The sequence below is a fragment of the Ictidomys tridecemlineatus genome, chromosome 6, assembly GCF_052094955.1.
Source record: "Ictidomys tridecemlineatus isolate mIctTri1 chromosome 6, mIctTri1.hap1, whole genome shotgun sequence".
NCBI classification, from domain to species: Eukaryota; Metazoa; Chordata; class Mammalia; order Rodentia; family Sciuridae; genus Ictidomys; species Ictidomys tridecemlineatus.
The window spans coordinates 63,954,759-63,982,522 of NC_135482.1; the positions used below are offsets into that span (position 1 = coordinate 63,954,759).

Genomic DNA, 27,764 nt, shown 5'->3' on the forward strand with positions numbered 1-27,764 from the left:
TACACACATAAAATACATATTTAATTGAATATTTTATATAAATCTAGGCAACTATTCTAAATACAAAATTATGATTATAAAACAAAGCAAATTCTATCAAGGAGGCATGTGATTTGGTGCTAGATTTACAATTGTCTATCTGATATGTCTCAGTCATTTTTTGCAAAAAATTGTTCACATGAGAACTCAAAAAGTGAGCAATTCATTGTTAAAAAATTGTTTTCATTATGTAGAAAATAAAACAGGACACAATGCAAAATAAAGATGGTAAAGTCTTCAGAATTTCTTTATATTGTTGCTAGTAAGATGCTAGAACCTAAAGCTATGAGGATCTCTCCAATTAAAATATGTACATCAAATATGCATTTAGTGCTTCCCTGGGAGAAATGATCTGTTAGCCACTTTTGGAAGAAGGATGGTCCACTGTAGACACCAGGAAAATGTTTTCGACCGCAGCCATGTCCATAACTGGTAATTCCCATCACAAAAAATTGTTTATGTTCCGGTAAGTAGCACATTAATGGTCCACCACTGTCACCCTATTAAAAAAGTGCCCAAATAGTGTTAGCCACTTCTAGTTCTTCAAGCAACAGTAGAGTTGAGATAAATTAATTACATTAAACATATATTTATATAAATATTCCTTTTCATATTCCTTCAAGTGATAGCATAGTATTTTTTGTTGTTGTTTTCAGTCACTGGCTAGCTAGACTCCAATAACAGAATGAAGTGCAAGGAAGGACTTACAGAGAGATAGGTCGTGGTAGAGAGGCACCTAGATCACATAATTTTTTTTTTTTAGAGAGAGAGAGATTTTTTTTTAATATTTATTTTTTAGTTTTCGGCAGACACAACATCTTTGTTTGTATGTGATGCTGAGGATCGAACCCAAGCCGCACGCATGCCAGGCAAGCGTGCTACCGCTTGAGCCATATCCCCAGCCCCGTCACATATATTTTAATATGCCCTTGTAGAAAATTATCATCATGTTTTGTAAATCAATAGATTTTTAGTTTAATTTTCCAACTTTAGTAGGAGGTATATAGTCTGACCAGGTGTGTGGAGGAACCATATAGCTGGTGGATAAACTCGTCTGTATAATTTTGAACCCGAATACTATAAATGAAATTGGATTTTTTAATACAACTGCTCAGGAGAAATATAATTTGGGAAGTGTGCAAAATATTATAAAAACTGTTCATTAGACTATCTCTAATACTTAGTATAAAAGGCATATTTTAAGATGTATGAAGGATTCTTTTAGAGCTGCAGGGGTGGTTCGCTAGCCAGAGACCAGTAAATTGGCATTTTGAAAGAGATTGAACGTTTTTGATTGTTGACATTAGCTAGTGCAAGAAAATGGAAAGAAATGATGAAGATTCTCGTAGTATTTTAAAATAACAAGTCATGTTGGGCATGGTGGTGCAGGCCTATAATCCCAGCAACTCAGGAAGCTGAAACAGGAGGATCACAAGTTTGAGGATCACAAGCCAGCCTCAGCAATTTAGCAGGCCTGAGCCAGGGATGCAGCCTCGTGGTAAAGAGCCCCTGGGTTAAATTGCCAGTTAAATAAATATCTCTTTTATAATTTAGATTTAACTGTTAATGAATCCAGAACTATTACTAAGGATTGTTAAAAATGCACTCAAAGCAACAGAGAGACACACTGAGATAACTATGTCAATGCCTAAAGCGTTGTTTCTGAGTATTTATAATGCACTATTCAAATTTCTATTAAATATTTTTAATTAGTTTTTTCCCTTTTTTTTTTTTGGTACTGAGGATTTAACTTGGATGTTTTACCACTGAGCTATATCTGCAGCCCATTTTATTTTTTTAGTTTGAAACAGGGTTTCACTAAATTGCTGAGACTAGCTGGAACTTGGGATCCTCCTGTCCTAGCCGCCCCAATAGCTGAGATTACAGTGTGCACCACTGTGCCTGACTTGGATAATTATTTTTTAATAACGAAGATGTTTTGTGCTGGGATTGTGGCTCAGTGGTAGAGCGCTGGCCTAGCACGGGCAGGACCCGGGTTCAATCCTCAGCACCACATAAAAATAAAGGCATTGTGTTGTGTTCAGCTACACATAAAAAATAAATGTTTAAAAAAAAAAAAGATGTTTTGCCTAGAAATACAGATCAACTAAATTGAATTTTTTTTTTACTGCTTTACTCATCAAAGGAAGGCCTGGGGCTGTAGCTCAATGGCAGAGCGCTTGCCTAGCATGTGTGAGGTACTGGCTTCAATCCTTAGCACTACATTAAAAAAATAAACAAAATGAAGGCATATTATGCATCTACAACTACAATTTTTTTTTAATTTTTAAGGAAAAGACATAGGAAAGATAAAACCTAGATTGCAATATTAGGAAGAGTAGAAAAGTATGAACATGAAGAACTCTTGAAAGTGAAGGCCAGTAGATTTGGAAGTAGTGTATGAAAGAGGGTAGAGTCAAAAACCACAAAGGGGAGGCTGGGGACCTAGTTCAGCAGTAGAGTGCTTACTTGGCATCTATGAGGCCCAGAGTTTTATCCCCAGTATCATAAAAGAAAAAAAAAAGAAAAAGAAAAACACCAGAGCCAGGCATGATGGCACATACCTGTAATCCCAGCAGCTCAGGAGGCTGAGGCAGGAGGATTGTGAGTTCAAAGCCGCCTCAGCAAAAGTGAGGTGCTAAGCAACTCAGTGAGACCCTGTCTCCAAATAAAATACAAAATAGGGCTGGGGATGTGGCTCAGTGGCTGAGTGCCCCTGAGTTCAATCCCTGATACAAAAAAAAAAAAAAAAAATTTAAGTAAAATCAAGGAATTAGGAGCCAAGATTAGATTATTGAAGTAGTTAAAAAAAGAGAAGAAAAGAATTTGATTTTTTAGATCTGATAATTAAGATCATGAGAAAATAATAAAAGACTTTATTCAAGTCCTCTTCTGGCTTTAGAAAATATCTTAAAGGAAATTTATTTGGTCTTACCCTGCATGTATCAAAGCTTCCATTTTCATCACCTGCACAAAATGAAGTGTTAGGAATTACTCCCCGATAACTCCACTCAGAATTACAAATTGTTCGAGAAATATAATGTACTTCTGCTTCCTGTAAAGTATTTGTACCATTACCTGTTAAAGAACAAAGAAATATTTTTTTTTGGTTCAGGCACTTTTATAATGATTTAAATGCTGCTGTTTAATAGCTCTTCTTTTCAAACCGACTTTTAAAAAAATATGTAAAATTTTATCTCTATCATATCATCACTGTCCATTTCCATAATCCTCCCCAGCTGCTGACAACTACAAATCTACTTTCTGTCTCTATTATTTTCACATTTGGGACATTTCATTATATGAACGGAATCATTGAATACATGACCTTTTATGTCTGGCTTATTTCACTTAGCATAATGTTATAGTATGTATTGGTATTTTATTCCTTCTTATGGTTTTATTTCATGATCTATTATCTAAATATACCTTATTTTGCTTATGCATTCATCATTTGATGTACCTTTAAAGTTTTTTCCCATGTTTAACTATTATGGATAATGCTGCTGTGAATATTTATGTACAGGATTTTGTATGGATATACATACTTATTGGATATTTATGTAAAAGCTGAATTACTTTTCTTTCTTTCTTTCTTTCTTTCTTGGAGGGGGAGCTTCCAAACAGTATTCCAAAGCAGCTGTATCATTTTGTATTCCAACCAGCAATGTATGAGGGTTGCAGTTTCTTCATGGTGCTTCTTATTTTCTAGGGTTTTTTAATTATTATTATAGTTATCCTTGTAGCTGTTACATCTGTTGATTTCTAAAATTACATTGTCTAATTTTTGCTAATGTATAGAAATGAAATGGACTTTTGTGTATGAACCTGGCTACTTTATTACACTGTTAATTCCAATGGATTTTAGGTTCTGTTTTAGTATAATCATGTTGTCTGTGATTAGTGAATATTTTATTTCCTTTCTTAGTTATATGTCTTTTGTATCTTTATTGCAGTGCTACTGTACTTGTTAGAAATTCTCCTACAGTATTATATAAAATTGGTAATGGGTTGTAGCTCAGTGGCAGAGTGCTTGCCTAGAATGTGTGAGTTACTGGGTTTGATCCTCAGCACCACATATAAATAAATAAAATAGGGCTGGGGTTGTGGCTCAGCGGTAGAGCGCTCACCTAGCATGCGCAAGACCCTAGGTTTGATCCTCAGCACCACATAAAAATAAGTAAACAAAGTAAAGGTATTGTGTACAACTAATAATAATAATAATAATAAATATAAAGAAACAAAGAAACAAATAAGTAAAATAGAGGTTGAAAAATATGGTAGGCCTCATGTTTTGAGTTCTAGTGTTTTATTTTATAAAAAGAAATTTAATTACTGATTCTATTCCTTTACTCTTATGGAACTATAGAGGATATCCCTTTCTTACTTAGTCAGTTTTGCTAATTATAGTTTTGGTTATTACAAAAGAATTTGTCCATTATATTTAAATGTAATTCATGTGCCCCACAACATCACTTTGGTCATCTATGGACTACATGATGGTGATCCAATCAGCTTATATTATCTATTATGGTTTTAGCCATCTTTGTGTAAGTATACTCTGTGATATTTGTATAGTGTAGAAATTGCCTAATAAAGCATTTCTCAGAACATATCCCTGTCATCAAGTGATGCATAACTGCATTAAAATTTAGAGCATAATACTGTGAAAAGTTTTGTGGACTGGAGATATAATTCAGTGATAGAACACTTGTCTCGTATACACTGAGTTTGATCCCCATTGCCATAAAAAAAATTAAACACCATTATGTTGGGCTGGGGATATGGCTCAAGCGGTAGTGCACTCCCCTGGAAAGCGTGCGGCCCGGGTTCAATCCTCAGCACCACATACCAACAAAGATGTTGTGTCCATCGAAAACTAAAAAATAAATATTAAAAAAATTATCTCTCTCTTTAAAAAAAAACCATTATGTCATCTTTTAATTCATAATTTTATTTATATTTGCGACTTTTCTCCATATTTTCCTCAGTCTTACCAGTGACTTCTTATTTCAGAGAAGTAGAATTTGGATTGGGAATGTGGCTTAGAAGTAGAATGGTTACCTAGCATGCATAAAGCACTGGGTTCAATCCCCAGCACAACAACAAATCACCATCAAAGAACTAGAATTTGGCCTTGTTCAATCTCTCTTTTCTGTCTTTATTTTCTGTTTGTTAGTTGCTATGTTTATTTCTTCTGTGGGATTATTATAATATTTTTAAAACTGCTTTAAAATTAGGTATTTAATTAATAAATTTTTTCAGACAATTCTTTCCTGTTAGGTCAAATATTTGCTTTTTCATATATTTCAACCTACATATTACCTTGGTTGCAGTCCCCAAATTGTGCTCTGCAGTATATACATATCTGTTCCAGTATATATCTAACTGTTCTGTTTTAAATATTTAAAGTGATTTTCTTTTTGACATATGAGTTTAGTAGTGTTTTAAATTCTCCAAATGTATGGCTTTTTAAAACTTACATTTTGTCATTTTCTACAAATTTGTGCTTAATTTATTTAACACAAAAACCACACACTGTAAGCTTGCCATTCAGAGATTTCTGGTAATTCATTATGAGCACTAAAACCTAGTTTTAAACTATTTCATTCTCAAAGAGACTTCCTGTGCCCACTTCCAGTCATTTCTCAGCTCCATCCCTACACTTAATTTTTTTGGTTTTGTTTCATTTTGTTTTTGCAGTGCTGTGACTCAAACTCAACACCTCACACATGGTAGGCAAATGCTCTGCTACTGAACTACATCCCCAACCCCAACTCCACGCTTCGGAAATAGCTGATTTCTGTCTCTGTTGGTTTGCATTTTCAAGAAATTTTGTACAAATGAAATAACATAATTTGTAATCTTTTATATATGGCCTCCTTCATATGTTTTAAGTTCACCTGCATTGTAGTATGTATCCATAAAAAGTTTTTTCCTTTTTATTGTTGAATAGTGTTTTGTTGAATGGATATATCATATTTTATATATCTGTTTATCTATTTGATGGATATTGGATTGTTTCCAGTGTTTGGTGTTAAGGATAATACTGCTGTGAGAATTCATATAGAGGTTTTTGTGTAGACATGTTTCATTTCCCTTTGATAGATACCTAGGAATGGAATTTCTGGGTTGTGTGGTAGCTATGCTTAATATGGTAGATACATGTTAAGCTTTTTAATAACTACCAAACTGCTTTTGCTAGCTGCTTTGCCATTTTAACCCCCACTTTCCCAGAAATGTAGAAGGGTACCAGTTTCTCTACATCCTTCTCAACACTTGGTATTGTCCATTTTTTAGATTACAACCATTCTGGTAAATGAATAGTAGTAGCTTATTGTGGTTTCAATGATGTTAACATCTTTTCGTGTACTATTAACCATTTGTATGCCTACTTTGGTGAAATGTCTTTTAAATCATTAGCCTGTTTCAAAAATTATTTATTATCTAAGTACTGAGTTGTAAAAGTTCTTTATATTTTCTGATATAATTCTTTTATCAGAATTATAAGTTTTCTTCTCTTCATCTGAAGCTTACCATTTAATTTCCTGAATAGCATACATTTTAAAATTGTAATGAAGTCCAGTTTATCATATTTGCTTTTATGGATGAATTGTACTTTTGGTGTCCTAAGAGATTGTGTCCTAACTGAAGGTTTCAAAGCTTTTCTTTTATGCTTTCTTCTAGGAATCTTATAGTTTTAGCTCTTACATTTAGGTCTATTTTCCATTTTGAGTTTATAATTTTTCTTAGTACATTTGAGTTGCTATAGTAAAATATCGTGAACTATGCGGTTTGTAAACAATATAAATTTATTTCTCACAGCTCATGATGTCAGGAAATTGAAGATCAAGGCACTGGCAGATTTGGTGTCTAGCAAGGGCTGCTTTTTGGCTTATAGGTGATGCCTTCTAGCTATGTCCTCATTTTGTAGGAGAGCAAGGCAGCTCTTTGAGACCTGTTTTATAAGGGTAATAATCCCATTCCTGAGAGTTCTACCCTCCATAGTCTCCATCTTCTAATGACCTCACCTGGGAATTTGGAGTGGACACAAACATTCAGACTATTGTATTATTCTTTTTTGTAGGGGAGGGATACTAGAGATTGAACTCAGGGATACTCAGCCATTGAGCCACATCCCTAGCCCTATTTTGTATTTTATTTAGAGACAGGGTCTCACTGAGTTGCTTAGCATCTCACCTTGCTAGGCTGGCTTTGAACTCTCAATCCTCCTGCCTCATCTTCCTGAGCTGCTGGGATTATAGTTATGTGCCTCCATGCCCAGCCCATATTACTGTATTATCGAATATAGTATAAGGAGATTTTTGTTGTGTGTTTTGTTTTTGCACATGAATATTCATTTGTCCAGTATATTTTTTGAAAAGATTATTTATCTTTAGCTGGGTACAGTGGTTCATACTGCTAATACTGGCTACTCTGTAGGCTAAGTAAGGATTATAAATTCTAGGCCAGCCTGAGCAACTTAGCGAGGCCCTTTTTTTTTTTTTTTTTTTTTTTTTTTGTCACTGTGACCAAATTACCTGACACAAACAACTGAGGAAAAATTTTTTTGGCTCATGATTTCAAAGATTCAGTCCATGATTGGCCAAGTCCATTGCTCTGAGCCCAAGGTAAGGCAGAATATCATGATGCAAGGGCATGGTGAAGAGAAGTTGCTCCTGCTAAGTGGCCAGGAAGCTGAGAGGGAGAATAGAGGAAGAGGCCACAGAGAAGATGAACCCTTTTAGTATATCCCCAGTGATCCACCTCTTCCAGCCACACCTCACCTGCTTACAGTTACCACCCAGTCCATTCAAACTAGGACAGACAGTTAGGTTACAGTTCTCACAATCTCACAAATTAAATCACATTTAATTTCCAAACATTCTTGCTTTAACACTGGAGCTTTGGGAGAACACCTTATATCCAAACCATAACATTCTACATTGGTCCCCAAAAGCTCTTGTCCATCTCACAAGGCAAAATGTATTTAGTTATCTCCAAGATTCCCATTTTTTGACCATTCCAGCATTGCTCAAAAGTTCAATACCAAAGTGTCATTTGAGACTCAAATAAAATCAAGGCTGTGAGTCCCTGTAAAATGAAAAGGAAGTTGCGTATATCCAATATACAATGGCAGAGTAAAATTCTCATTCCAAAAGTGAGGAGTAAGGGCAGAGAAAGAAGGAATGGGACCAAACCAAGACCAAAACACAACTGGGCAAACAGGTGCACATAGGTGCTGTACATGTTTGCATATACAGCGTATGTATATGTTTGATTATAAAAATGTGCTGTATATGCAAACATATACAGCACCTAGGACACATGGTGGTGATGTTCTCTCCAAAGGACTTGAATAGCCTCACCCTTTAGCCTTTCCAGTTATAGCACAGATGGCCTCTCTTTTATCCTGGTTCTCTCCACATCCCAAAGCTACTATCAGCAGACAAGTCCACTTTATTGGGATCTCTTAATTCCTGGAATCTGCATTCCATCTTTAGTTTCACCATCATGGCTTCGCACATCACCCACTCACGGCCCGCCTGCAGGGACTCTGACTCTGCTGTACATTGCTTAGCCTCCCAGTATTTCTTTTGAAATTTTGGTAGAAACCTCCATGACCTCCTAACTCCAGCATCTTGCATTCCTGTAGAACCAGCATCATGTGAATGACACCAAGGTCTGATGCCAGTTTGTACAGTAGCTGGTCCCCTAGGATCATGGCTATAGTGACTTCTGAGTGTCAGAGCATCTAAGCACAGTGAAATTGCTTTATAGGTTCCCCTTTACAAACAGGGCACTCCCAGGATCTCTTCTCAAAGGAACTTTCTCTAACCCTTGAGTCTGAAATTGGTGTGCTTTGCAAATTCCCGAGATGCACTCAAACCATCTTTCCTGTTGTCTCTGTGCAAAGTAATTAGCACCTCTGTAGTGGTTATAACCTCTAACTCTCATATCTTCCTTGGCCCCAGTTTTACATGCACTTTTTTTGGCCAAACTGCAAATTTTTATAATCATTTAGTTCTGCTTTCAGTTTCCAATTCTCACAGTAAACCTAGCTAAAAACTCTCAGCAAGATCCGTGCCACTGATTGAATGCCATGCTAATTTGAAATTTTCCCCACCAGATTCATTTGTCCAGCACTTTTAAAAAGAGCTTCATACAAAATCATGGGCAAAATGTAGCCAAGTTCTTTGCCAGAATTTAAGACAAATGGCTTCTAGTCCAATTTCCAATAAAGCCCTTGTTCTCCTTTGATACCACATGAGCATAGTCTGTACTATGCATATTCCTTCCTAGCTGCATTCTGGTCTTCTGAGCTCCTAGCAGAATTGCACATTATGCTCCATTTACAACATTCTAAGACTTCTCCAGCCTGTATCTCCAAACTTCTCCCATAAACCAGTTCCAAAAGTTTCTACATCACATGGCAAAATTAGTCTTAACAACAAACCCACTTCTTGGTACTGATTTTATGCACAATATTTTCGGTTTAGTTCCTAGTACTGCCAAAAAAAAAAAAAAAGTCTAGCTATTCCACATTGTATGACCTTGGCACCTTTATAAACATCAATCAATCAATAAATATAATCCCCGCCATCATCTTATGTTTCATTAATCTGTAGGTCTATCTTTACACTGATATCATACTGTCTTGATTGCTATAGTTTTATAGTATATAAAACTATATACTAACTCCTTTTGCTTTGTCCTTTCTAAAATAATTTTGACTAGGTTATAGATGTAGCTCAGTGATAGGGCACTTGCCTATCATGTGGGAGGCCCTGGGTTCAATCCCTAGCATTGTAAAACAAAAACAAAACAAAAATAATAATAAGTTTGTCTGTTCTAGATCTTTTACCATTCCATGTACATTTTACTGGGATTGGTTTGAAGATATTGCATTGAATGTAGGGATTGCTTTGAATACATGGACAAATATGTGGATAATGGTCATATTAACAATGTTGAGTCTTCCAATTTGTGAAGGTGGTATGACTCTCAATTTATTTAGATATTCTTTCTCTGTTTTGTCATTTTCAGCGTCTAGGTCTTGGACATCTTTCATTAAGTCGTTTCCTAATCATTCATTCTCTTTAGTGTTACTATGAATGGGATTGTGTATTTATTTTCAGATGGCTTATTTGTAGCATATAAAAATATGATTGATTTTTGTCTTATAGCTAACAGAAGTCTGAACTTCTTAGATCTATTAGATTCTTTTTAGATTTTTTTAATATTTATTTTTTAGTTATAGGTAGACACAATATTTTATTTTTATAAAATGCTGAGGATCGGACCTAGTGCCTCACACATACTAGAGAAGCACTCTACCTCTGAGCCACAACCCAGCTCCTCTTTTTAGATTTCTTAAACTTTTCTGCATTTATAGAGTGTTGTCATCTGTATATAAGGATAGTTTTACTTCTTCTTTTCCAATATCTGTGCCTTTGATTTATTTTTCTTGCCTATGTGAAGGCTAGAATCCTTGCTTTGTTCCTGATTTTAGAGGAGAAGCATTCAGTCTTTTACCATAAGTATGTTAGTTTCTGTCAGTGCTCTTTTATTCATTTGTTGGTTTTTTTTAAAGAAATTTTTTATTAAGCATGGGCACTAAGTCCCCAGGTACTGAGAAGACTGAAGTAGGAGGATGACCTGATTCAAGGCCAGCCTGAGAAATATAGTGAGACATTGTCTTTAAAAAAAAACAGTATGGATTTTGTCGAATATATTTTTCACATGAATTATGAGAATCTTGTCATTTTGTTTTTTATTCTATTAATGTGGACTTTTTCCTTTCTTTTCTTTCTTCCTCTCCTTTTTTCCTCCCAAGACAGGATCTCACTACATTACCTAGGCTAGTCTTTGACTTGTGGACTCAGGGGACCCTCCTGCCTCAGGGGCCCACCTACCTGGAACTTAGGCATGTGCCACCACATCTGGTTTTATTTTTATGTTTTCAATTGTGTTGCAGATGTTAAACCAACCTTGAATTCTGGGAACAAATCCCACTATGTCATAAGTATAATTATTTCTTTTTAATGTTACTATCTTCTGTTTGCTAACATTTAAAATTTTTTTCAGTTATAGATGGATACAATATCTTTATTTAGTTTTTAGGGTTTTTTTTTTTTTAATGTGGTGCTGAGGATTGAACCCAGTGCCTCATGAATGCTAGGCAAGTGCCGAACCACTGAGCCACAACCCCAGCCCTGTTTGCTAACATTTTTAAAATGGACTTTTCTTTTTATGATGGACATTTCTCTGTGGTTTTCCTGTGATACACTATTTTCTTTGAGTGTTGGGATAATACTGGCCTCACAGAATAAGTTGGAGAATATTCCAAAGGTTTTGTTTCGTTTTTGTTTGTTTATTTAAGGAAACACTGTGTGTTTCCATAAAAAAAAGGGAATCTATTTCTATTACTTAAATTTGAGCATTAATGCTTAACAAATATAATATTAATCAGTTTTGTTTGTTTTTTTAAGGAACCACTGTGTGTTTCCTTAAAGGACAGAGTTTCTTTTCCTTTTTTTTTTTTTTTTTTTTTTTTACTTTTTTTTAGTGTAGATGGACACAATATCTTTGTTTTACTTATTTTTTTTATGTGGTACTAAGGATCAAACCCAGAGACTCTCACTTGTGAGGCAAGCACTGAGCTACAATCCCAACCTAATTTCCAAGACTTTGTAAGATTAGAAATATCTATTTCTTTTTCTTTTTTTTCAGTTGTAGTTGGACACAATACCTTTATTTTATTTACTTATTTTTATGTGGTGCTGAGGATTGAATTCAGGGCCTCGCACGTGCTAGTCAAGCACTCTACTGCTAAGAACAACCTCAGCCCTAGAATTATCTCTTTCTTAATTTTTTATTAAATCTACCTGTGAAGTCATCTGGGTTGTGTTTTGTTTTCAGGGGCACAAAAGATTTTAAATTACTAATTTTATTTTTGTACTTGCTATAAAGTCCTATTGAGATGTTCTCTTTTTTATCCAGTTTTTTTGGTTTGTTTCTCCTTAGGAATCTATTTTTTTTTAATATTTATTTTTTAGTTATCGGCAGACATAAAATCTTTGTTTTTGTATGTGGTGCTGAGGATGGAACCCAGGCCGCACGCATGCCAGGCGAGCGCGCTACCGCTTGAGCCACATCCCCAGCCCCATTAGGAATCTATTTCTATTAAAGAAATTTGAGCATTCATGCTTAACAAATATAATATTAATCAGTGTCTTAACTCTTCTGAATCATATAAGGACCTGAGAATGCTTTAATTCTGATCACTTCTTCTAAAACGCATTCTTTCCCCCATATATTAGACATTATATTTTATATTCAATAACCTAGGCATTAATGACATTTTAGACCAAATAATTCTTTGTGGTGGAAGGTGGGAGGACAGTCCTGTGAATTTGAGGATGGTGAGCAACATCCCTTTGACTACTGACCAGATTCCAGTAGTAAGCTTACCACATGCCCAGTTGTAACAACCAAAATTATTTCCAGATATATTAGCAAATATCCTCTGAGGGCAAAACTGTCCTTACTTGAGAACCAGTGTTGTATACAGACAATATTTATTTGCATTCACCTATATATTTACCCATTTATTTGCTCCTTCTTCCTTCTTGCATCTAATGCAGTTGTCTTTCCCTATGTGTGGTTTCACTTTAAAGTTTCAATTATCCATAGTCAATAGTGGTCAAAAAATATTGAATGGAAAATTCCAGAAATAAACAACTCATAAGTTTTAAATACCTTTTATTATATTGCTATAATTATTCTATTATAGTAATTATTTTATATCTTACTGTGCCTTATTAACTATTCTTTATTATAGGTATGCATTTAGAGGAAAAAATATAGTATGGATAGGGTTTAGTACTCTCTGTGGTTTCAAGAAGTAGAGGAAAAACTTGTAATATATTCCCTATGGAAAGGGAATACTATTGTACCTCCCTCTTGGCATAATTTGCTTTGACTCTGATATGTCTTTTATTTCCTTTGATGAAAGATTACTGATAGTAATCTTTTTTTTTAATATACACTGGACTGAACCCAGGAGTGCTTAACCACTGAGCCACATCCCCAACCCTTTTTATTTTTTATTTGCAGACAGGATCTCGCTAAGTTGCTTAGGGCCTCATTAAGTTGCTGAAGCTGGTCTTGAACTTGTCATTCTCCTTCCTCAGCCTCCAGAGTCACTGAGATTACAGGCCTACACCACCATGCCCAGCTTCACATTCATTCTTAAAAGATAATATTGCTGTATTCATGATATGATATTGTTGCTAGATAATTTAGTTTGGTTATTTTCTCTCAACATTTTGAAGAGAGCATTTAGTTTTCTTTTCACTTTTATTATTGCTATTGAGAAGTTTACTGAATGCCAATCAGTTATTCGATTATAAGGATTTTTCTTGTTTCTGTGGCTATATATCAAATCTTCTCTTTGTTTTTGGTTCTACAGCTTCAAGACAGTATGAAAAGTAACTTCAATTTGTTTTACCTGGTATAGTACTTCCTATATGTGAATTCATATCTTTCATCAGTTTTGGAAAAATTTTAACCCGACTCCATTGGATACTACCTCTACTCTATTCTACTTATTCTTCTATCACTTTAAAAAAATTTTAAATGAGGTAACTTTTTATAGCTTTATTTTATTCATTTATTTTTTATGTGGTTCTGAGGATTGAACCCAGGGCCTCACATGTGTAGGCAAGCACTCTACCACTGGCCACAACCCCAGCCCATCTCTAGCACTTTTATAGGTATATACTATCTGTTTTCATTCCATCCTTCTTATACTTTAATTTCTTTCATATTTTCTTTTTTCCCTCTGTGCTACAGTCTAAGTTTCTTCAGGTACATCTTCCACTTCACAGATTTTCTCTTCATCTGTGTCTATTATGCCTCATTTATACAATATGTTTTAAATGTTAGCAGTTATATTTTTCATTTTTAAAGAGTCTATTTAGTTCTTTTTTGAATGGTCCTGGTCATTCTAGATAGTCTTTTGCTTATTTCTAATGCTACTATTTTTATTCCTTTAAACAATTAACATGTACTTATTTTTTAATTCTATACCTAAAATGTTAATATCTGAGATTCTGAGCTATAGCTTCATCCCCTTTTTTTAAATTTATTTATTTATTTTAAAGAGAGAGTGAGAGAGAGAGGGAGAGAGAGAAAGAGAGAGAGAATTTCATTATTTATTTATTTATTTTAGTTTTCGGCAGACACAACATCTTTGTTTGTATGTGGTGCTGAGGATCAAACCTGGGCCCCACGCATGCCAGGCGAGCAGGCTACCACTTGAGCCATGTCTCCAGCTCCCCCTTTTATTTTTTGAGACAGGATTTTATTAAGCTGCCAAGGCTGGTCTCAAACTTGTCATTCTCCTGTCTCAGCTTCCCACGAAGGAATTTTAGGTGTATACCACCATGTCTGGCTGACTTTCATTATTAATAGTTTCTTTATGTGTTTGATGATCTTGAGTGTGGACTTCTATTTGGTTAATTTTTATCTGAGGAATCATAAGTGCCTTCTAACTCAGTACCCAGTTAGTCCATTGAATTAGTTTCAGTTATTATATTTTTAAATCTTCACACTGTTTGGCTGTTTTTCATAAAATCTTTTACTAATATTTTTTAATCACATACTTACTTTCTCAATGCCTGTTAAGTATTTTTGATATTACATGATGATTCTAATACCTGAAATCTTCGTAGGTCTTATTCTGATGTCTCATGTTTCTACTGACTTTCATTTACGGTCACTTGTTTCCTTGAGTGTTTAGTGATTTTTTAAAAAATTATAATCCATTTGTTTTCACTTCAACTTTATCTGCTAAAATTCTTTGAGGCCTTTCATAAAATACAATACGGAGATCCAGTGTACTCTTTATGCAGTTTCCTGCAATGATTACATCTATATAACTAAAGTATGATATCAAAAACAGGAGATTAATATTGATATAATGTCATTTTATGGCATATATAGATTCATGAACCCTCCATAGCAACGCAGGTACATGTATATCTTTCCCCACTGACTTTTCAGTGCCATACAGCTTCATGCTTTATAAGATAAGAGCAATAATACTCATTACAGAGTTGTACTGAGAATTAAACTGGCTTTCCAGCAACATGGTAGAATAATGTACACACCATCCTTCCCATGGAAAAATATTAAACAGGAGTACTTAGCTAGCACATGTGAGGCACTGGATTCATTACAGAGCACCACATAAAAATAAACAACAACAACAACAAAAAAGGCATTCTGTCCAACTACAAAAAAAATTAAGAGGAAGAATGCATAGGTTAAGCACTGAGTAGGAAGATACTTTCAGTCTATCTATACTATATTTGAAGTATACTGTAGGTATATGAACTACAGCTGAGTTATGAGCCAGGGGGCTCCAGCTTTATGGGAGCCTCTACATACCCAATTTGGGCAACTTTGTTTTCCTCACCAAGGCCAATGAAATCACCAAAAATCAATATTCACTGTTGCCAATTTGGCAAGCATCCTTGAGATGAAAGTCACCCTGGTGCTCCCATTCCTTCCCTAAGTTCGTGTCTTCACACTCAGTCTTTGACTTATCTATTCCTCCTGTTTAATAGTTTTCAGTGGGAAGGCTGGTATATACATGTAATCTAACACGTTGTTGGAGAGCAATATTAATCCTCAAAACAACTGTCTAATGGGTATTATTGCTCTTATCTTAAAGATCATGGAACTGTATTAACATTGTGAAAGATGATATAATATAGTGGAAACACATGAGCTTTGAGGCAGGCCAACCTGGGCTTCAATTCTGATTCCATCACTTAGTTAGCTGTATAACTCTAGGTAAGTAATTTAGCCTCTTTAAGCTTCATTTTACTCATTGATGTTATACTATTTCTTATAGTGTTGTTGGGGGAATTAAATGAGATAATGCATTAAAACGCTTAGCATTTTATTAAATACTTATCCCTGAAAAAATGGTAATTGCTCCTTTCATTGTTCTACTTGTCAAAAAAATTCAGTAACTTTATTGAATGCCCACTAAAATACCCATGGTCGTTTTAGCTAAAACATGGCAGGGCTGGAATTTATACTTAAGTCTACCATGCTCTATTCCCTACACCATGTTGGTTTTCTTTATCTTCCTTAGAAAGTATTTGTGGAAAAAAGAAAAATAATATGTGGAAAAAAGAAAAATAATAATTCTCTATCCTGTCTGAATAATCCACAAATATTTAAATGGACAGGGCTTGTGCAGAATAGGAAAAAATAGTTTGAGTACTTGATTTCATATATTCCTATCTGGGCTATGGTTCCCTCAAAAACAGTTTAATGTAGTAGTTATTATTCAGGCATTAGAATCACAAAGACCTAGATTTGAGTCCCAAATTCTTAAGATCTAAGATCTTCAATTCCTGGTCTGTGACATGGGAAAAACATGATAAGCTTTGAGTTCCAATAGGACTATTGGGAGGATAAAATATAATAAAGTCACACTTAAAACAGGGCCTGAAACAAGGAAATGCTCCCAAAAAGTAGTTGTTGCTATTACCAAAGACATAGACTATGTTTTCTGGTTTTGTTTTGTTTTGTTTTTTCATTCCTCCCATTAATTCAGTTGATCAACATTTAGTGCTTATGTGTATACTAAAGAAATTACACGACAATGAACCTGTCTGGTATTAAATAGGGTATTAAATGAAAAGGAAACTAAATTAGATTCCTTATAAAAAGCTTATTATTGGTAGGGAATTCTGCCACAGAATCAGCTTAATAATCTATGAGTCTTAGACTACAAAAGCATTTGTAACTACCATTCTATCTGGGTACCCTGGCACATGCCAGTAATCCCAGTGACTCTGGAGGTTGAGACAGGAGGATTGCAGTATCTTGGCATGTGTAACCAAAGAAAGTCTCTTCTGCTTTGGAAGAGAATTTTCTCTATCCCTCCCATGTGGAAGAAAATATGGACAAAAAAATAGTTCCTTTACTCTGGTTTATAAAGATCTATTATTTATTTAGTCTCATAATAAAGAGGTAATATAGAGAAATTTTTAAAAAATACATAGAATGTGGTTGGGAATGTAGCTAAGTGGTAGAGTGCTTGCTAAGAATGCACAAAGTCCTGGATTCAATCCTCAGTACTGCAAAAAAAAATTAAAACTTTTAAAAAGAAATTTACAAAAGGATATTTATATATAAAAGTATTGACCCTCCTGTACCAGTAATCAGAAAGATTTATATCAGTAAAATTCAGACTATAATTACCTTCTTCTTTTGTTCTTCCCCAGCCACTTATAAAACACTTTGTGTTTTCATCCAGGTTTTGGAAAACATCAAAAGGTAGACAAATAGGCTGTATATAGTCATTAAACATCACAGGTTTTTTTAAATAAAAAAGTGCAATATCATTTTCATAAGTTTCCATAATGAAGTCTGGATGAATACTGATTGCTTTAACTTTTATCCTCTTGGTGTATGCTTGACTCATATTTACTGTATTGGTTCCCATCACAGCTCTCCACTGTAAAGGATCTCTGGAAGAAAGTAAATATTCTTATTATAAGCATGTTTATTTAATTTAGTAAATATTATTAATCTTTCACTAGTTTTTTTTCTTATGTTAGATTAATAAAAAATTAATTCTACTTTCATGTGACATGAAATATAAATTAAAAGCCTGCTGGTGCCCTGGCACATGCCAGTAATCCCAGTGACTCTGGAGTTGAGACAGGAGGATTGCAAGTTTGAGGCCAGCCTCAGCAGCTAACAGAGACCCTGTCTCAAAAATTTTTTTTAAAGGGTTAGGGGCCAGAGATGGTGGCACATGCTTGTAATCCTAGCAGCTTGGGAGGCTGAGACAGGAGGACCACAAGTTCAAAGCCAGCCTGAACAAATTAGCAAGGCCCTAAGCAACTCAGCAAGACCCTGTCTCTAAATAAAATATAAAAAGTGGCTGGAGATGTGGCTCAGTGGTTGAGTGTTCCTGGGTTCAAACCTTGGCATAAAAAGCGGGGAGAGGGGAGTAAGGATGTGGCTTGGTGATAGAGTACCCCTGGGTTCAATTTCCAGTACTGCCAAAAAACAAAATAAATGTGATGTAGGAAACAGGGAAAATACCAATAGGACAGACAATTCAGAAACAGATTTAAGCATATGAGATTTTAATATATGATTAAGATAGGATTTCTAACCAATGGACCAAAGGATGAATTATTCAATATGGTACTGGACAACTAGTTAATTGTTTGAAAAGAGAATAAAATTAGATCTCTGGACTAACACTAAGCACCAAAATAAACTGCAAATGGATTAAATATTTCTATGAGTAAATCTTCTAAATAAAGAGTTCCTATCTTTTAGATATATCCAAAGTGATAGGCCTGAGATTTCCTTCAAAATAATTGGAAGGGGTAGGCTAAGGGTGTAGTTTAATAGTAGAGCCCTCACTTATGCATGGGGCCCTAGGTTTGATCCCAACATAACCCACACATATACACACATTGGAGCAGGAAGTTGGTAAGAGTATAAATAAAATAAGATCAGATATAAGTTTATAATTTGAAGCTATGTGATGGGTATATAAAAATTCACCAAAATATTTCTTCTGCTTTTATGATTTACTAGAAAGAATTATTTTAAATTAAATGAGAAAGGATTTTGTAAAACATTTCACTGAAGGTAAAAACAAGAAGTAAATAATTTTCTTGACAGTCTAAAAACAAACCATCAAGCCAAAAAAAGGTAAAAAAAATCAACAATTAAATCCTCATTAGTTTAACAGTTGTTACATCTGGAATTCACTTAGGAAGGAAAAACTTTCACTTTATATGCTTATGTTTACAAATACTGAAACATTCTGGACCCTCCATGTTAGCAAAGTTTATATAAAAGCATGTGTGTGTTTGATGATAGCAATATAGGTGAAGGCGGTACTGGGCTCCTGTTGCCTCTCACAGAAAGTGTAAATACGTGGACACTTTGGCAACGTGTGTCAGTAGTCTGTAAAATTTGGATTGCCTTTGACTCTGCAGTTCTACCTCCTAAAGTTTATCCCAAAGAAACAGAAGATGAACACAAAAGTTTAGCTATAAGAATATTTACCACAGAAAAGGCCTACATGCCCAACACGTGGCTCAGGTAAATTTTGGCACATCTATAGCATGGAATGTAGAAGTAACAGATGTTTATCGACATGTCATAAAGATTCTCATGTTATACAATTTAATGAAAAAGGCTATTTCACAGTAATAACTATATTAATATATAAAATAGTTTATGTACATGCATAGGAAAATTTAGAGTAAATGTGTAACAAAAACACCTGTTATTTCTGGGATATATAATGACTCATTTTTCTTTTTGTCTTTTCTATTTTGTCATTTTCTTATATTAAATATGTTTTACCTCTTTATTATGGTTTTGGGGACCAAATCCAGGCTTCACAGCCTGAGCAAATTAGCAAGGGCCTAAGCAACTCAGCAAGACCCTGTCTCTAAATAAAATAAATAAAAAGTGGCTGGAGATGTGGCTCACTGGTTGAGTGTTCCTGGGTTCAAACCATGCTAGGCAGCACTTCACTACTGATCTACATCCCAAGCTTTTTTTTTTTTAAGTCTTTATTGTAGCTGCCTGATAGCATACATCTTTTATATATTTATCTTTGTGGTGCTGGGTATTGAACCCAGGGCCTTGTGCATGTAAGACAAGCACTCTGATAACTGAGCTATATCCCCCATCACCAAGCTTTTTATTTTTTATTTTGAGACACTATCTCTCCGTGTTGCCCAGACTGCGATGCTCTTGCCTCAGCCTCCTAAGTAGCTAGAATTATTGGCAGGTGCCACTGTGCCCACTATTTGCATATTTTTAAATATAAAGTTGTACATACACTTATCATTTGACCTGGTAATCCCACGTGGATATTCAAGTGAAATAAAAACCAACATTCACAAAAACCAATATGCAAACATTTGTAGTAGCTTAGCTCTTTTTTTGTTGTTGTTGTTAATATTTATTTTTCAGTTGTAGTTGGACACAATACCTTTATTTTATTTATTTTTACATGGTGCTGAGGATCGAACCCAGGGCCTTGCACATGCTAGGTGAGTGCTCTACCGTTGAGCCATAGCCCCAGCTCCATAGCTTAAGTCTTTATTGCCCAAATTGGAAATATCCTTCAAGTGGTATATTGATAAACAGTGCTACCTCCATAAAATAGATTACTACCCATTACTATTCCCATAAAAAGGAACAGTAATGGGGCTGGGAGCATAGCTCAGTGGTAGAGTGCTTGCCTAGTAAGGGTTAAGCCCTGGGTCCAATCCTCAGCACCATCCAAAAAGAAAGAACAATAATAATACACACAATAACAGATGATTCTCAAATTTATATGCTAAGTAAAAGTGACCAAATTCAAAAGGCTACATACACTATGTGTGATTCTTTTTATAGAACACTGGAAAAGGCAAAACTATAAAGAGACGGGGAGGGACACAAGAGATTTTTGGGAAATAAAAAGAACTGTGTTTTGTGCTGGTAATTATATAACCATGCATTTGTCAAATTCACAGAACTGTATACTAAAAGAATTTATTTTACTGCATGTTGAGTTATATCTTAATAAAATAATTTCTGTAGCTTGGCATGGTGGCACATGCCTGTAATCCCAGCTCTCCAGGAGGCATAGGCAGAATGATTGCAAGTTTGAAGCCAGCCTGGGCAATTTAGTGAGACCCTGTCTTAAAATAAAAAATGAAAAGGACTGGAGGATGTAGCTCAGTGGCAGAACACTTGCTTACCATGCAGCAAGGTACTTAGTTTGATCACCAACACCACAAACAAACAAACAAACAAAAAACTTTCTCCCTTAGCAGGGTACAATGGCACACGCCTGTTATCCCAGCGGCTAGGGAGGCTGAGACAGGAGGATTACAGGTTCAAAGCCAGCCTCAGCAAAATCGAGATACTAAGCTCACTGAGACCTTGTCACTAAATAAAATACAAAATAGGGCTAGGGATGTGGCTCAGTTTTTTCGTATTTGCTGAGATTTGCTTTGTGATCTAAAATATGGTCTGTTTTCAAAAATGTTCCATGTGCTGCTGAGAAGAAAATGAATTGAGTTGTTGATGGAGGAAATATTCTATAGATGTCTGTTACGTCTATTATTAATTGCATTTTTTTAGTTCTATAAAATCTTAGTTTTTGTTTGGATGATCTATACAGTGGTGAGAGAGGCATGTTACAGTCATCCAACATTATTATATTGTGGTGCACCATGATCAAGTAGATTTCACCCTTGGGATGCAAGGTTGTTTCAACATACAGAAATCAATAAATGTGGGACTGGGGTTGTGGCTCAGTGGTATAGTGCTAACCTAGTATGTGAGAGGCCCTGGGTTTGATCCTCAGCACCACAAATAAATAAATTAAATAAAGGTATTGTGTCCATATACAACTAAAAAAAATATTTTAAAAATTTTTAAAAAAGAAATCAATAGGGGCTGGGATTGTGGCTCAGCGGTAGAGCACTCGCCTAGCGCAGGCGGGACCCAGGTTCATCCTCAGCACCACATAAAAATAAAAGGGCATTGTGTTGTGTCCATCTACACCTAAAAAATAAATAAATAAAATTTAAAAACCAATAAATGTAATTCACCACATAAATAGACTTAAGGACAAGAATCACATGATAAAGAAAAAGCAACTGACGAAGTATAGTACCCATTCATGTTTAAAACACTTAAAAAAAAACTACAATGGAAAGAACTTACCTCAACATTATAAGGGCTATATGTGACAAACCCAAGGCCAACATTATTCTGAATGGAGAAAAACTGAAAAGATTTTCTCCAAAAACATGAACAAGACAAGGATACCCACTTTTATCAATCCTATTCAATGTAGCCCTTAAAACTTTAGCCAGAGCAAGCAAGCAAGAGAAACAAATTAAAGGGATACAAATAGGAAGAGTTCAAATTATTTTTTTGCCGTGACATTACCTTATATTTAGAATACCCAAAAAACTCCATCAGATTTCTAAAATTGATAAATAAATTCTGCAAAGCAGTAGCATAAAAGATGAACACACATACATCAATCACAATCCTAAACACCAATTAGGCAAACTATTCACAATAGCCTCAAAAAAAAAAAAAAAACTCACTTGGGAATCAATCTAATAAAAGTGGTGACATGAAAACTATAGAATACTAAAGAAAAAATTGTAGACCACCTTAGAGGATGGAAAGACCTATGTTCCGAATTAATATTGTAAAAATGGCCATTCTGCCAAAAGTGCTATTCAGATTCAGTGGATTCCCATCAAAATTCCAATGACATTCTTCACAGACCTAGAAAAAGCAGTTACAAGATTCATTTGGAAAAATAAGAGATCCAGAATAGCCAAAGCAATCCTTAGCAAGAAACGCAAAGCAGGAGGCATCACAATACCAGACTTCAAATTATACTACAGAACTATAGTAACAAGAACAGCATGGTACTGACACAAAAACAGACACGAAGACCAATGGAATAGAATAGAAGACACACAGACAACACCACATAAATGCAGTTCTCTGATACTAGAGAAAGGTGCCAAAAGCATGTAGGAGAAAAGATAGCCTTTTAAACAAATGATGCTGGGAAAACTGGAAATCCATGTAGTAGAATGAAACTTAACTCCTATCTCTCACCCTGCACAAAACTCAACTCAAAGTGGATCAAAGACCTAAGAATTAGAGCAGAAATTCTGCAACTGCTAAAAGAAAATGTTTACCCAACACTCCAACATGGCAGCTCAGGAACAGACTTCCTTAACAAGACTCCTAAAGCATAAGAAGTAAAATCAAGAATCAATAAATGGTATGAATTCAAACTAAAAACATCATGTTATTGTTTCATTGTGCCAAAAGACAAAGGAAACAATAACATGATGAGAAAGCCTACAAAATGGAAAAAAAAAAATCTTTGCCACCTGCTCCTCAGATAGGGCATTAATATCCAGGATACAAAGAACTCAAACTTAATGCCAAAACAAACAAACAAACAAAAAACAAATAACCCCATCAATAAATAATTGGACAAAGGAACTAAATAGACACCACTCAAAAGAAGAAATATAAGTGGTCAATAAATATATGAAAAAAAATGTTCAACTCTAGTAATTAAAGAAATGCAAATTAAAACTACATTGAGATTTTATCTCACCCAGTCAGAATGGCAGTTATCAAGACTACAAGTAACAATAAATGTGTGTGTTTGGTGAGGATGTGGAGGAAAAGGTACACTCATACATTGTTGGTGGGACTGTAAATTAGTGAAATCCTCTGGAAAATAGTATGGAGGTTCCTTGAAAAACTAGAAATGGAACCACCATATAATCCAGCTATCCCACTCCTCAGTATATATCCAAAGATTTACAATCAGCACACTACTGTGACACAGACTTTATAGCAGCACAGTTCATGTATCCAAGCTATTGAGCCAACCTAAGTGCCCTTCAGCAGATAAATGGGTAAAGAAAATGTGATTGATTATACACACACACACACACACACACACACACACAAATAGAGTATTACTCAGCTATAAAGAAGAATGACTTTAAGGCATTTGCCAGTAAGTGGATGGAATTGGAGACTATCATGCTAAGTGAAATTGGTCAGTACCAAAAAGTGAAAGGTTGAATGTTTTCTCTGATATGTGGAAGCTAATCCAAAATGGGGGAGGGCATATAAAAAAATAGAAGAAAGAGCAGTGGAGTAGACAAAAGGGAATGAAGGGAAGGGAGGAAGGATGGGATAGGGAAAGATAGTGGGATGAATCTGATTTAACTTTCTTATGTACATATATGAATATACCACAGTGAACCTCACCATCATGTACATCCACAAGACACTAATTAAAAAAAACTATAAGTAAATAGCAGAATGATCAGTAGAGAAGGGAATGGAGTGGAAGGGTGTACTAGAGACTGAATTAGAATAAGTTATATTCCTTGCTTTTATAATTAGGTAAAAATGAATCCTATGTCATGTATAACTAAAAAGAACCAATAAAAAAATTTAAAGAGATGGGTTTTTGACAGAAATGGAATTAGGAAGAAATGGTTGTTAATCACATGAAGACAATAGTAGCTGAGTGCATATAATAAAGTAATAGATTTCTCCCCTTGGTCAACCCTGACATTTTCCTGGGAATTTGAATTCACATAAGTACTTTATGTTTATTGATGGGCCTTGAAAAAGTCTTAATATTAAAAAAAATCAGAAAAAATAAAAAAGAGTTGGGGGTATGGCTCAAGAGGGTCTTTTGGCACAAGGAATTTCAGGAAAGAGATAGTTTAAGGAGAAGATGCTTTCATCATTGCCCCATGCTATCAAGGTCAAATAGGATGGAAACTGAGACAAGATCATTGGATTTGGCAGGAAGGTGGGTCTTTTAAGTATTCTGATCACAGAAATCTGACTGTAACTGAGATTTTATGGGCCAATACAAGTGAAGCAAAAGAGAATCTTACAAAGAATCTGTGAAAGCCATATTTGGCCTTTTTTAAATACATCCCATGAACAAAGCATGTTTTTCTTTTTAAAAATATTTATTTATTTATTTCGTTGTAGTTGGACACAATACCTTTATTTTATTTAATTTTATGCTGCATTGAGGATCGAACCCCAGGTCTTGCACATGCTAAGCAATTGCTGTACTGCTGAGCCACAACCCCAGCCTCCAAAGCATGTTTTTCACATTTAAACAGTTAAAAAAATTTTTTTGGAACTGAGAAAAATATATGAATTTTAAACTTTAGTGTTCGTATGTAAAGTTTTATTGAGGGCTGGGGATATAGCTCAGTTGGTAGAGTGCTTGCCTAACATGTACAAGGTCCTGGGTTCAATCCCCAGCACCATTTAAAAAATAAAATAAAGTTTCATTGGATCATAGCTACATTCATTCAGTTATGTATTTTCTATGGCTACTTTCATGCTAAGTAATTGCGACAGAGATGACAAACTGCAAATTCTAAAGTATTCACTATCTTTACACACTGACATATAAATAATTCATTTCAACAAATACAGTGTTTTCTGTATAAGGCATATGATTTCAAACCTTGCAAACATGTGGCTTAAATGAAAACAGCTGAAGTCAAATGACCCTCTACCACTTGAAAATATCTCATAAGAGAGTAAAATAAGAATTACATTCTGAATACATACCTAGCGTCTCTAGTGCAGTGGGCAGCTGTGAGAACCCACCTGTCTTTCACTAGGCTTCCTGCACATATATGAGCAAGAAAACGGCCATATCGAATCTGTAGACTAACTATCCATGGCCATGCACCATCTTGAGCATCTGAGCCCCCTACAATCCGAGACCCTTGCAACATATCCCTAAGCGGTGCTGTTCCACAATCTAAAAATAAAAATGATATATTATTTGGACTGGGCATCTATATTTATATTTGTGTGTTACTTACTCATCTGACCACATTAATGTAAACCTTTGAATTCCTATTTTAAAAACCGGATACCTAAGGCAAGCCCAAATTTTGAGTCGTAAAGGAGAGTTAAGATAAACATGCCATAATTGATTGTTTTTACATAGACATGAAATCAGTACAATTCATTAAGTTAAAGCTCTTTCCCAAAAAAGTATAAAAACAAAAATATCCTCTAGCCAGGCATCACATTATTGCCTGTATGAGATGGAGATTAAGAGCCTGAAATTTAGCCAGGTCCTATGGTGCAGGCCTGGATCATGGTGACTCCAGGGGCCAAGACAGATTGCAAGTTCCAGGTTAGCTAGTGAGAGAATTGAGGATGAAGCTCATTTTATAAAATGACCTGAGTTTAATCCCTAGTACAAAAAAACCAAAAAAAAAAACTCAAGTGATAAAAGAGCCTGAAACTTGGAGGCTGGGGTGTAGCTCAGTGGTGGTGTGTAGTTAGCATGTCCCGGGCCCTAAGTTCAACCCTTGGCACCAAAAAAAGGAAAAAAAGAAAAACCCTGGGACTGGCGAGTCCAGAGGTACAAGTTCGCTTCAAGTTCTGATTCTTGCCACTTAACATGCTAAGCTGATTGTGCTCCGCTGTATTATATACAGGTCCCCTTCAACTCGGAACACTAGTGAATCAGCCATCTGTAAAATCAGAATGATCGGCCCCAGAACGTTTGGAGGAGCAAATACAGAGGCCCGGCGCAAAGGTATGTCCCTGTTAATTATCACTCCTACCGACATCATTCTGCGTCTAGAAGCCGCTTAGGTGTGTCGGGTTTGGGTTAAGGGGGCTGGGTCCACGGGCACGAGCCCAGTTCACAGGCGGGCGGCGGGGAAAGGCAGGGGCTGCCAGGAATGAAGGGATACTGCCCTTTGCTGCCGGCTCTTCCTTCTGGGCCTCGTCCAACGGCTGCCAGCGCGCCACCCTGGCCCACCCAGGACCAGCGGCCTGTCCCTGTGGGGGTCCGAGCCCGTTCCTCCCGGGGAGCGAGGGGTGCTCGGAGGAGAGGAGAGCGCCCCCCACAAACAGCAGAGCAGCACCCAGCAGCGCCCGCCCCATCTTGGCGCTCGCGGGCAAGATGGCGGCGAGGCCCGCGCTCCCACAGCCTCCAGGGAGGCCGCGGGCGTCGAGGTGCCCGGATGCGGATTTCAGTTGGCCTCCCCTTCTCTGACAAGGGTAGGTCAGTGCCTGCCTCCCCTGGGCTCTGCGGGTTTGTTTTCATTGGCAAGCCCCTCCCGGGCCCTAGCAGCACACTGCTACCCACGGTAGGGCGGCTGTAGTGGCGGGAAGGTGCTGGAACCCCCCGGGCGCTGCCTGCTCAGACTTGGAGGGCCCGGAGGCTTTCCAAAGCAAGGGCCATAGCTGGGGAAGGCAGAGGTACAACCGAGGCAAGGTGGGCACAGAGGTCGGGATTGGAGATGAAAAGGCCATTAGGGAAGCCCAGCATCTGTGAAGCAGATTGATCTCTTCCAGCTTTAAAGTAGTTTATCTTGAGCACACAACTCAGGCTGAGCTAATAAAACTAGATTTAAGGATTGCAAAATTGAGCACAAACCCGACTGGTGGTAATTGCACCTCCCCTAACAAACACAAGCACTCATGCCCTGTTCAGTCTCTAACCGGAGAGATCCATCATTCCTTGCCTCTCTAAGAAACCCTGAGATGCCTCTTGACTTTCCAAACATTGTATGGGAGCAGGGGACACAGATAAATGGCCCTGGTTAATCAGTCCATTAAGTAGGCATTACCCACATGCTATATGCCACACACCATCCTCCAGATACTGTCTCCTCATCTTGGCCTGTTTTCACCAAGCACCTTGTTCAGTGGATTTAACCTGAACCCCTGTTACTCTTGATGTTATCTCTTAGTGGATTTTCCATCCATTGGCCCTTACCCTGTTCTTTGGCTATAAATTCCCACTTACCCATGTTGTATTTGGAGTTGAGCCTAATCTCTCCCTACTTCAAAATCCCATTGCCCTAGTTCTTTTATTTTCATTTTATTTCAGTTGTCAGTGGATCTTTTATTTATTTATTCTTATGCAGCACAGAGGATCGAACCCAAGGCTTCATGAAAGCCAGGCAAGTGCTCTACCACTGAGCCACAACTCCAGCCCCGCATGGCCCTAGTTCTTTGTACTTTTGTATTGAAGGGGAATGCTGGGGATGATGGGGCTTGAACCCAGGGCCTTACTGCTGCAT

At 36.2% G+C, this 27,764-nt stretch overlaps 1 protein-coding gene across 1 annotated transcript; it reads right to left on the reverse strand.

The window, feature by feature from the left end:
* Positions 1-26,653, reverse strand: Tmprss12 (transmembrane serine protease 12). The gene is made up of 6 exons (XM_078015847.1): positions 26,322-26,653; positions 25,750-25,757; positions 25,279-25,511; positions 17,329-17,597; positions 2,975-3,117; positions 1-539 (listed from the first exon to the last, which is right to left on the reverse strand). Exons 1-6 carry the CDS (start codon positions 26,617-26,619, stop codon positions 288-290), a joined length of 1,203 nt encoding a protein of 400 aa, XP_077871973.1. The 5' UTR covers positions 26,620-26,653; the 3' UTR covers positions 1-287.
* Positions 26,654-27,764: the final 1,111 nt, after the last annotated feature.

Coding starts and splice junctions, on each gene's coding strand:
- Tmprss12 (XM_078015847.1), bottom strand. CDS start 26,619: ATGGGGCGGGCGCTGCTGGGTGCTGCTCTGCTGTTTGTGGGGGGCGCT. Junction 17,598..25,278: donor CACTGCACTAGAGACGCTAG/GTATGTATTCAG, acceptor ACTTTCTTCCAG/AGATCCTTTACAGTGGAGAG. Junction 3,118..17,328: donor GGGAAGAACAAAAGAAGAAG/GTAATTATAGTC, acceptor GTTCTTTAACAG/GTAATGGTACAAATACTTTA.